Genomic DNA, 12,078 nt, shown 5'->3' with positions numbered 1-12,078 from the left:
ATGATAGCTGTGATAACATTATATAATAGCATAATTCACAGCCAAACCCTAATAACACTCTAAAACATTTCAGTTCTCCAGTCAGTCAAGCTCAAGTTTTCATATTGTTGGGGGGCAGGGAGGAACCCCTAAAATCACATTTAATTTACCTCACAGTTTGCTCCTCGTTTCAGAAAACGTGTTCCAGCAAATTTGCTTGATCTTCTGGCTATCAGAGTGACATATATAGGGCGACCATATATTAACAGTTCTTGAAAGAGAAGTTAAGGTTTACGTGTCAAATGTAATTTTTTGTTAACTTCATGGAAGCAAAAATAAATTCTAAAAAAAGATGTATGAAATTGAAACATTTGATTTATTAAAATCTCCTTAACAGCGCTGAGTATCCCTTCCAAATCTCTTTTGCAGCTGGAAGAGAGCATTGACCTTTCCAACAACAGTTTTTAAGAACTCTGAAAGGGGAATCTACATTACAGTATATCAACCACTTTTCGAAACATACAGAAGAGAAGTATTTCTGTTTTATGAAGTGACAATGGAGGTGCAATAGGTACAAGATTCACCTTGGGCCACAAATAGTGCTTTTGGAACACTGGGATTAAAGCCTGGGAGCTTCTCTTTTCAGATCAAGTACATTAGTCACCCTCTAATTATTTGTCTGGAAAAGCAGATAAATTTGCAGCTACTTAAATATCAACAACTGAATGCCAGAGGCAAACAGCTACAGATGCAGCGCTGGCTTTCTTATAGGCTTTTCATTTTTTATTAAAACCAAAAAAGATAGAATCAGATGTCTAGCATGACTATCACTGCTTCCTTAGCATAAGAGAGGCACAAGAAGGAGGGAAGAAAACATCTGTTCATCAAATACCTAGAGCAAAGACTACTGTCACTCACTAAGCAGCTGCAGGCATAATGCTGGTGGTCAGATCCACAGCTACTACTTTGATTAAGTAAGACCACAGATGAAATAGTGGTATAAAAAAAACCAGATCTAGCTTTCTGTGTGAGGACAAAGGCAATGGGCAGCCTTACAATCATGAAAAATCAAAACTAAGTTTTGCAAAAACACCACTAACCTTAACTTCATAATTGTATTTGCTTCCCCAGATATCGTTGACAGACTTTTAAACTAACATGATACTGTTAATGACTAAATTAGAGTGTCTCTGTTAAATACTAAATTATCAACTAAGATGTTGAGATGGCACTTCTTGGGACTGTGATATCCATTTGGTCTTTTTCTCCTCCTACTACAACGTACATAGACCCATTTACCCAATTTAAATAATATATAGTCAGGAAAGAAGATTTTCAGATGTTCTAGTGTTTACTTAACTCTCTTGACACAGCAGGCCTCAAGTTCTATCACCTTCAACAGAAAACAATACAAGAATTTCTGCAAATCTTAGTCACTAAAAAAATGTTTTTAAGAAGATTAGTAAGAGAACATTTCTATATCAGCAATTCAGTTCTGTTTAGCTTTCCTCCCTTTCCTCAAATATCTGTGAAAAAAATACAGCTGAGCCTTAAAATCCTGTCAAATTCTAAACCCTATGCTTACAAACTCTGAGAATGCAGTCTGTCTGTGTCAGGGCTCTGCTATAAGAACATAATCATACTTCTTTAGCATAAATGACAGAAAAGTAACAAAAATAAAAGCCAACCAAAATTCTAAATATAAATTCAATTCTAAAATTGAAAAGTATTTACATGAGAAAGAAATAATTCAATGTATTTCACATGTTCTAACTTCTTTAAAAATAAAAATATTGATAAACCAACATTTGTTACTACTGGAAAAGGATACTTGATTGCCCACAGAATCCATGAATAATATACAGCAGCCAGTCACGATGAACAGTATTTTTTACTGCATCCAGAAGCTTGCCATTCCACACATACTTTTCATAAGGCTTACTGCAAATCCCAAATACACCTAGGAAGTTGTTACAATGACAATGCATTAACAATTGAGAAACAAGCTCACCTGCATTGAACTGTTTTAAAATCCAGGTCACTAGCGCTTTATTTTGATATTCCTTTGATTAAAACGCAACATACCATTTACTCACATCCTTGAAGTCTGCCAAACAAAAATGACTTCAGGCATATGCTGAAGTTCAGCATTTGGAACAGGTTGCCCAGAGAAGTGGTGGCTGCCCCCTCCCTGGCAGTGTTCAAGGCCAGGTTGGACGGGGCTTTGAGCAACCTGGTCTTGTGGAAGGTGTCCCTGCCCGTGGCAGGGGGTTGGAACTAGGTGATCTTTAAGGTCCTTTCCAGTCCAAACCATTCTATGATGATTCTGTGATTTATGAGGATTTACAGTTTTTCTGCGGTTGCCAGTCACTGTAGTATTTGAGTGACTTCATACAGAAGTTTCTGGTACTTCCAGTACTGAAGAGAGATCTCTGTATTGTAGCAGCAGAGGATTTGATAATAAGGGAAATAAACTGAGATGTGTGTTCCAGTTAAGGCAAAAATACTTTCATAGGAGGACTTCATAAGCTTTTCAATTCTGAGTCAGCTCTGGAAGATCATGCATAGCCCTGGCCCCCTTTACAGAAAGCACATCAACCCCCTTCTCAAATAATTTAGCGTGGTTTCCCTAATTTGCACTAACACCAAGAAATGCAGCTATTGTAGATATGCAAATTAAAATTCAATTTCTGATACATCTGGAACCTGAGTCTTTTTCTATTTCAAAAATCAGTACAAAGATGAAAAATGGCACTAAAAGGTGGTGAAGGGAATTGAATGAGTTTAAATCTTGAGGAGTAGGACCAAAAGTTTATTACCTACATTTTTTGTGTAGTTTTTTCAAATGAAGTTTTTGGCATAATGAGTTATAGTGTATCAGTTTGTATGTCAGTCCTAGCAGCCAAATGTTCTGCTGGGGCAAATGGATGCATTCACCTAACAGACTGAAGGTGAAAATGCAGCTGTTGAACAAACTGCTACTACCTAGTCACCCAACTTACCATAAGTTCAGGGAAAACTGAGGCAACTATTTTGGTGAAGGGATGTATACATTCAGCAGAACCTGGCCACAAGTGTTTGGTCAGAAAATTGTCCTCTTTCTCATTTCTAGCAGCATTACTTTTGTGAGAGTTTGTTCTTGAATGACATTTCTTACACATATTCTATCATATCAACAGATACGTTACTTAAATTTTCAGGGGTTGTTTCAGGTATTTCTGTATTTTAACTATGTGCTTGTCAGGCCTTCAGAGTCCCCCTTCGAGGCACAGAAAGCAGGACTAATAAGTTCTTTCTTCAATGCCTCAGAAGATTCATTTTGAGTTAGAAGAGATGAAAGATGACTCATGCAATTCACACTATCTCAAAGAATTAAAGTTACTATAGAACAGAGGATTTTCATATCATATTTCTCTGTGTATTGTATTTTCTGTGCAACTGAAGTTACTCATCCTACAGACTACAAGTAAGGGTGGTAATGAAGAGAGGTTGTTGAGGCTCTATATAATCAGCACAGGCACAGATCCAGGTGTTGCATCTAAGCTGGCTTCCATATCAAGTTTACAGTGTTAAGCAAAATAGGAGCAGACTTCCTATATCCTGTTGTTTTGCTTATCAGTGATGTATTTAAAAGGCATGGTGTTCTACTACCTACCTACCTAAAAAGGCTAGTTGAATCTCTACAGCTGTTTGAGACCACTTTTACAACAATATATTCATTATGAACCAAAGGTAGCACTGTTATTTCTGGTATTTCATGATTAAACAAGGAAAAAAGTGGTGTCACATATACCAGAAAGTGAAAAATTGAAATGTAATTTTTTGACAAGCATTCAGATAATTAGCAGAAGTTACAGAGCAATAAAACATAAAAACTATCATCAACTTCAACAGAATCCAATATTAAGAATTTCAGGGTAAACGTGTATGTGTGTGTGTGTACGTGTGTACGTGTGTAGCAAAAGGGAGAAAAAACTTACCCAGTCTGGCTGGTCACCTTACACTCTCACTAATATGTTAAAACCAATGTGAAGGCTGTATTTTTCAACTGAAATCAATATTTTTTTGGTAGAGTTCCTGATAGTGCATACTACATCAAGTTCATACAATTCCTCTGTCTACAATATTTTCCAACATGAAACAAAAAAGATTTATTAGTATTTAATCAGTTATTGCTTCCCACTCTCTAAGTCATTCCTATTGGGAGTATTACAAGTGAGTTGAATAATCAATTTCTGAAAAATGTCAGCATGCTCAATTACCTCCCTGAGTTGCAATGTAAATTAACAAAACAATGACTAATCACCTCTAGAAACTGCACTGTTTAAATTCAAATGGCTGTAACTGTCAATTTACGTAATCTTTAATTAACTCATGACTTATGGAACTACTGATCAATACAGGAGACATGAAGGTTTCTCAAAGGAAACTTAAGTTGAACATATTCTAAATGTACTCATGACCAACAACTTCAGTTTAATTAGGCGTATTTGCTTACCACTTCCACCCTGCATTGAAAGTCCTTCATCTTCAAATATATCAAAACTCTCTTGTCGGGTCTGGGTTGTTTCAGTTTTTAATGTCTCAAGTGGCATTCTCAGGACAGTAAGATTATACTGAAGGGAGTGAGACAGATCATAGCTGTAACTGATAGACAGTTTACATGTATTAATAATTGTAGATGCACAGGACTTTTCTGAAAGCCCTCACTCTCTATCTATACTGATATTTAACACAGTACTATTTTACCCATTAAAAAAAGACTTTTAAACAAGATACACAGATTCTGATTATACAATAACAATGACACAAATTATTTCCAAAAGAAGCTTTAGATAGAAAATTTTTATAGTGTAATAGCTGAAACTGTATTTATATTCTTCTTATAACTGAAAACTAAACATGCCTTTTGAACAAAGCATATCAAACTTAATTCACTATGTCTCAAGAAGCAGTCCTGAATATCAAAAATACCTATTCCACCAGAAATATCCATATACACAGACAATCTCATTTTTCTGAGATTTAAGTACTACCTGAACTCAAAATAGCTAAAAATGCAGTCCACATAAACTGTACCTGTCCTCAAATTGTGACTGCAGCACAGATGCATCTTAAGACAGTGGATGCTGAATAAACAAAAGGGGCTTTTTTTATTAGTTCCATTACAATAACAAATTCTGCATCTCATGTCTTTTATACTGACAACACTCTACACTAATTGCTAAGTTTTATAAGCCACTAGGATTCATTTCCCCAAGGAGAAACCAAATTTACAGAACACTTGAATCAGAAATACACACAAATTTCCATTTTAGCCTAAGACAGCATCAGTGATTACTGACCCTCCTGTAAGTTCCAGATATTCATTAATGATCTAAAAAAGTTATTTAAACACTGGACATTTAGATTTATCACTAATGATAAAGTCTAACACATGTATTCACCACACTTTCATACTAATGACCTGACATGCTTATCTGTTAGGAAGGAAAAATAAAAAGCAGCCTGTTACATGCCCAGTTTGTATATAATAGAACCTTTAAAGTATCTTAGTAAAAGACTTGCTCAGGCTATTACACTATTATCCGCTTAGACCACATGTCTTCTTATAACTAAATTCTAATTCTGTTCAGGATTTATATGAAAACCATTCAGAAAAATATGCTATGATTTCAGCCAAGAACAATTTAAATTAAGCCAATAAATTTATTTATTGGAGAGTAGTATAAGAACATTCTCCTTTCCCCTGTACACATGACCACAGAAACAGTGTACATTCATCGTATCTCCAAGTAGGAGAGGAAAAAAAAAAAGTTGTATTATGTGTATAATGTTAGGCCTGGGAGACAAAGTATGGAGGGAAAACTCAGGTTTTATACTGTGAAGATGCCTTCCCATGCGAAACAACAAAGCAGACAAGAAGCTTTGGAATGCTTTGTCTTCACAAACACAGTTGCAACAAAAAGCCTTTATTTTCCAAGACATAGTATCTCCTGGACTCATACAACTTTTGGTACATGCAAGAGGGTGGTTTTGTCTAGTTTAAGTCTTAAAGTCTTCTAACTACTACTGCCAGGTTTATCACATTTCTCCCATTTTTCTGCTGTCCCAGAAATCTCATGTATAACAGTAGCTGGGACACATAAACTTGTCTTAGGTATGGCATTTAGGAAACGGTACACTTCATAATGGCCATGTCTAGAAGGCCCTATGAAAGATGTACCCTACAAAGGGTATATCTTAGATGAGGACCTATTTCTCTATCTTTGTTTCAGAATCAAGACAAAGCTTTATTTCTGGAAAATGAAATCAAGAAAGAATAACTGACAGGACAAGCAAACCCTCTGAAATATAATACTTTTCCAAAGAGAGAACTGACTAATCTGGCAAAGCTGAAAGGTCAGTGGAAACAATAATTTCAGTGTCTACCTTCTACCATGCCACTAATAGTTCTATAGTTTTGTAGTGGAGTCATGGAGACTACATTCCTAAACAATTTGTTGAAGGAGAAAGCAGGTTCACAAGACACAGATTAAAATGGACAAGCAGTGTGATCATGCATCCTACTTCCCCAGAATACCACCCTAAAGACCTCAGATATCAAAATCCAAAAGCAGAATCTTATGGCAAGTGTAAGCATACAATTTTTTTTAAAGGAATTAGTAACTATTACCTACCTAAAATAGAAGTTGCTAGAAAGGTCCACATTTTGAAAGATTCTCAGATACCTAGCAAAATAATTCAAGTTAAAGGGAAAATTATTAGTTTAACCAGACAGACCCCAGTAAGTCATTTAGAGGATCTCAGAAATTGAACTACATATAACTATTGACTCCTGCCATATGTTCCCTTCCTATCTTACTGTAATTGATTTGACAGGTAATTCCACTAGAATGTCAGCATCTGGATTAAATAAATCAAATAGCCTTTTTTTTTTTTTAATCCAGTGTCTACTCATGTACATACTCTGTTTCTTTATGCAGTTGTACATGAAGTTGTAGTCCTATTTTCCATATATGTGGGTCAAATTATCTAGGACTTACACAAGCAAACTCCTTACAATACAAGAATGAAAGATTTTCACAGTTATTCTCAAAAAAATTAACAACTAAAATATTTACTTCAACCCATCATATTCTCAGAAGAAACCATAACGCTGTCTATAAACAATAAAATTGCTAACATCATTGCTAACCTAGGTTAGAGAATACAGTCTGCTGCATTCTAAGAGAGAAGACTGAGGTTTTCAATCAGTCATACCTTAAAGTGGAAACTTTTTTAATAGTTATCATTGGCTTGACATATTACCTGATATCACAATCCATCACTTTTTGACTATTCACACTTGACACAGACTGAAAAGCAGTCTGTATATATCATTTGCCTGGTATTTCACAGACCTTATCCCATCCTGATAAAAACAACACCAGGATGTAGTTGTACATTTCATACAAGGTTCCCTGCTGATCGAAGACTCAAATTTCTTTCTTCAAAGAAAAGTCACAGAAAGAAAAATGAAGCTAAACTTACCAGTGGATCTGTTAACCACCTTTTAAAACACCTACATTCACAAGATTCTGACTACACAGAATCATGTAACATATTCAGCACTTTTTGAAGGGCGCAAAAAGATCTCTTCATACGAGATTAACATGATGCTAGAGTTACTAACAAAAGAATAATACCCCAAACAATATAAACCTGTATTAGCATCACTTTGCCCTTGTAAGAACAACGTTTATACTGGATACTTTCTGGTGCACATTTGCTAGGATGTAGCTTTGACATGTCAGTGACATGGAGATGTTGACAAAAAGCTCTGAAAGACTCTTAACAGGCTTTAGGATAGAGGCCCCAGAACTTGTGGCCCATCCTCCATTCTTCCACACTAATTTATCAACTAAGATAAAATGGCTTGAATTACATACTAACAGAAGGAAATCCATGATCAAAATTTCAGGTTGTGGTTCACCATTGCTTAGAAAACATTCAAAAAGTACACACTGTTTATCACCGTAACTACCTGGCTTCATCAGGATGACTGACTCTTACAGAGTCATTTGGAATGTAGATCATATTTGTATCTTCTATTTTATATATTGCATGACCTCCAATATCTGCCATTTTTCTTCTTTTTGTTATTAACACAATGTAGTAGCCTTCTAAAAACCTGACAAAACCTGTTAAAACATCATTAAAATGCTATTAGTCGGATGTCTGCATTGATTTTATCAAACGTATTTAGAAAAACAATCAGAATTGTTTCAAGACTTCATAGAATTTGTTTGTTCTTAACATTATATGTATAATGTGCATATACATACAAAAAATATACATACACATAGACAGAGTCTTACACCTCACTCCCAGTAAGTTAATCAATGAAGTACAGTTTTATTTTTTTTCCCCTTCCACTGTGCACATTTTTAATATTAGATAGCAGAGTTAAGACACTGAAAATTCAGAATAAATTGCTGTCTACTTGAGATACTTGTATTTTCTTCTTATAGGACTCTCATTGTTTAAAGCAAGGCCTATGCTAACTACTCCAGATACCAAAAGGTTCATTTTATAGGGCAAGGAGGGATCCCAATATCCAATCTTCTGTTCAGGTTTATGTATTCTCTACTGAGCAGGGGCACAGAACAGCAAAAGGAGTTGAGGGTGCTACAACACCTTCGTGCTCGCTCTCTCCTTAACAGCAGAGAATTCAAACCCCTGTCTACAGCAGCACCTCCCCCAAATAGGCCATTCAGAGCATCAGAGTTAATCCTTTCTTTCTATTTCTTCTCTCGAATACCAACACTTGACCCTGCTGCAGTCCAGAGGGCTAAGGAGGTAGAATAGGCAGTGTCTGGCTTTATTGCCTATAAAAGATTTCTGAAGCCTCCACTAAGCACAAATCATTCCCTAACAATACCAGGCATAGCCTTGCTTCTTCACTGAGTTTCTTCTTTGGATGTCTCTATTACATATCATTAGAAAAAAGCATATCAAACCTTTAAATACAATACAAATTTATATATTTGAATTAAAAATAGAAATATACAACCACTCCTAAGCCCAAATTTGTTTCTAATACAGTATAGGCAGTGATACAGCAGTACTAAATTTTAATAACTAATAAATCACATGAATTAGTTCTTGGAGGTAGCTCCTTTAATAGGTTGCTACAGTAAAAAAGCCTGAAACTCAGTCACTGCTGCACTATCAACAAATATATTAAACGGGGGAGTGGGGCAACTCCTCACAATTCACATTTTCACTTGTATTTATATTGAGTTCTTTTAGCTTTGCACTATAAATTAAAGAAGGGCGAGCAAAGCACACATTTTCCTCGTGTCACTGCTGGAGGCTGCAAGGTGATCGAATGAACTGCAGTCTCTTCTTCCGCCTTATTAACCCCCCTTGGAAAACTGCTCTCACCTGCACAAGGACAGAAGACCCTGCTGACAATAAGAAATGAAGTCTTCCATTTGAAGCAGCCAGACTATTGAATTTCAGTTGTTAAATAGCAGTCAGAGTTCTTCCTGTGATCTCCAGGTACCAAAATCACTTATGTGAACAGCCTCTCTCCTCTGAATTTCACCAAATGTTATACTAAAGTCTGATAAGGAACCCAGCCTTTGCCCTTGGCCTGGTTCCCTCCATTTAAAAGTGATTTCTGCTTTTAAAAAGTATACAGCGAACCAGAACTTAGCCTATCAGCATCCCCATTCTGAGTGCACTGAATGCACTGTCCCTGGTTAATAAAATAACCAGGGAACAGACAAAACTGTCCTTTCCAATTCTACAAAAAATAGCCCTGTTGTCCCAACCTGAGCAGGGGGCAGATATAAAAAATCAGTTCCATTCTCTCAAATTACATGTTCATACTGATATGATTAGATAGGATCAAGATGGAAGATGTCTAAAGCATACAATTTATAAGTGCAAGGCAATCTGAAGATCACTAAGAGAGCATGTTATTTCTAAAAAAATTATCTAGAAATAGTACACCATATAACCAATACATTTGTCCAGGTACAGAATGGAAACTCTCCTGTACATATAAACAAACATACAATTAGGATGTGAAATTTTCACTGAATACAATCACTTTCCAAACGAATATATTATCACATATTTAAATAGTGAGAACTGATGGCTTGTGCAAAAAAAGCCAAAGCAGCAAGACTGTTAGAAGCTTCTTTAGGTCTACACATATTATTAATGTTCTTAAATGAATAAGGAACATAAACCTCATCTGAATAATTTCTGAAAAGTGGATCCATTGGTAAATTCCAAAATGCTTAATGAGCAGCAAGAATGTAGAAGAAAGCTTGCTTAATCTGCCACTTTAGATTGGAGTGCTATTAATAATAATTTCTTATGTTTTAGTTGTTATACAAAATGCTTTAGAAGTAATTGCCTCCTCTACCTCCTCTGCAGCTTTGGATTTAGATGTTCAAATGTATATTGATGCAAATAAAGCACAGAGTATTCTTGGGGGCTGCCAGAGACATTACCCATCAATATATTGACTTCAGTATCTGACAAGAAGAAGTAGGGACTTTCAGATGAAGTCAGAAGCTATTAAATCCTTGAAGCAGTTCTCTAGGATTATGGACAGCTGATCAGCATTTAAAAATTCAGTTGACAGTAGCCAGTCATGGTCAAACATGAAAAAAAAAAATATTTAAATATGTCACTGCAAAAAGTTAACTAAAAAGAAAATTAAGTAATCTTTCTGAATAGTGTGTGATGAAGAAATAAAACCTAATAAAGAATGTAAACTTTTGGGTTTTTTTTAAAAACAGCATTCTGTGAGCTCTGGCATTCAGGAGGCCAAGTTCTATGTGATTTGTATCCTACAATCAGTTGAGTTTGGCAAGATCTTCAACCAAACTTCTAGAGTCTGGCTATTTCCTAGATCTCCTCCTTAGTGACAAAGAGACTGCTTGCAGCACAACTCTCACCCCTGTACCGGCCAATTGTTTTCATAAAATCCATAGAAACTTATCTTTGTGAATAAAATTTCTCATCATGAAAGGGCTTCTTTTGAAGAGTTTCAATAATCTATGGAAAGCAGACATCACGTCAACTGAATTTTTGCTACCTCTCTTTGCCCCTTATCAATCTCTTCCTTTCTTCATGTCATTCTGTCAGTTTCTATGAAAGATAGATACTCCCTGAATTGTTCTAGGTTCTACAGAAAGAACATAGTTTTTGCTGTACCTTACATCTTGGTGTGACTATTTTTCTCCCCTTCTTTGGTGTAGTAGAGAAAAAGGGCTGAACCTATACTTTTTAACCCCATTGAGTATCTTGCTTATGCCTTGAAGATTTCTGATCTACAGTCAAGTTCAGTACATATTAAAACTACCATAAAAATTTGAGGAAGAGGCTTTTTCTTGCATAACTTCATGCCTGTTGTGAAGGAGGGTGGAGGTTTGATGGCAGGTGGCAGCTACCATTGCGCTGCCCAGTTAAGCATAAAGCAGAGAGATAATAGTGTGCCTGATCCAAAGTCAGTGTTCACATGGAGGTTTCTCATCTGGCAACCCAGTGTGTTTCTCTAGTCTGACAGAAAGTGTGACTAGCACGTAAATACCTTCCTGTGTTGGGTGCAGGTGCCCAGGTGCTGGGGGGCTGCAGGGCAGCCTCTGTGAGGAGAGGCTGGGGCTGCTCCATGCTGGACACAGCCAGCATCAACCCACCCCGGGGCACGGCTGAGCTCCTCGGCTAAGATGGTGGTGCCTCAGTAATAATGTATTTGAGAAACAGTAAAAAGTGCTATGCGGCAACTGAGACAGAGAGGAGTGAGGAAAAATAAGAGAGAAACGGCCCTGCGGACTCCAGGGTCACTGAGGGAGGAGATGCTCCATGCTCCAGAGTGGAGACTCCCTGCAGCCCCTGGGGAGGACCATGCTGGAGCTGGGGGATATTCCTGAAGGAGCTCCAGCCTGTGGAGAATGTCCATGCTGAAGCAGCAGAAAGCATGAGGTGGAAGGAGCAGCAGAGAGGAACTGTTATGAGCTGGTCACGACCCCCCATTTCCCACCCCCCTGTGCTGCTCAGGGCAGGGGGAAGGCAGAGGTGGGAGTGAAGCTGTGC

The 12,078-nt window shown here is 36.8% G+C and overlaps 1 protein-coding gene across 1 annotated transcript in view; it reads right to left on the bottom strand.

The window, feature by feature from the left end:
* FIG4 (FIG4 phosphoinositide 5-phosphatase) overlaps positions 1-12,078 on the bottom strand; it is a gene marked incomplete at its 5' end in the record, with an annotated part of 65,578 nt that overhangs the window by 49,667 nt on the left and 3,833 nt on the right. The window contains 5 exons of the mRNA XM_026844192.1: positions 150-250; positions 1,811-1,939; positions 4,478-4,626; positions 6,660-6,710; positions 8,006-8,162. Coding sequence (XP_026699993.1) covers positions 150-250; positions 1,811-1,939; positions 4,478-4,626; positions 6,660-6,710; positions 8,006-8,162 — 587 coding nt within the window. The remainder of the gene's footprint in view (positions 1-149; positions 251-1,810; positions 1,940-4,477; positions 4,627-6,659; positions 6,711-8,005; positions 8,163-12,078) is intronic.

The sequence above is a fragment of the Athene cunicularia genome, assembly GCF_003259725.1.
Source record: "Athene cunicularia isolate RWA chromosome 3 unlocalized genomic scaffold, athCun1 chr3_part1, whole genome shotgun sequence".
In the NCBI taxonomy this organism is placed as follows: domain Eukaryota; kingdom Metazoa; phylum Chordata; class Aves; order Strigiformes; family Strigidae; genus Athene; species Athene cunicularia.
Note: the sequence above shows the minus strand (reverse complement) of the source record. Positions and strands in the feature narration are given on the sequence as shown.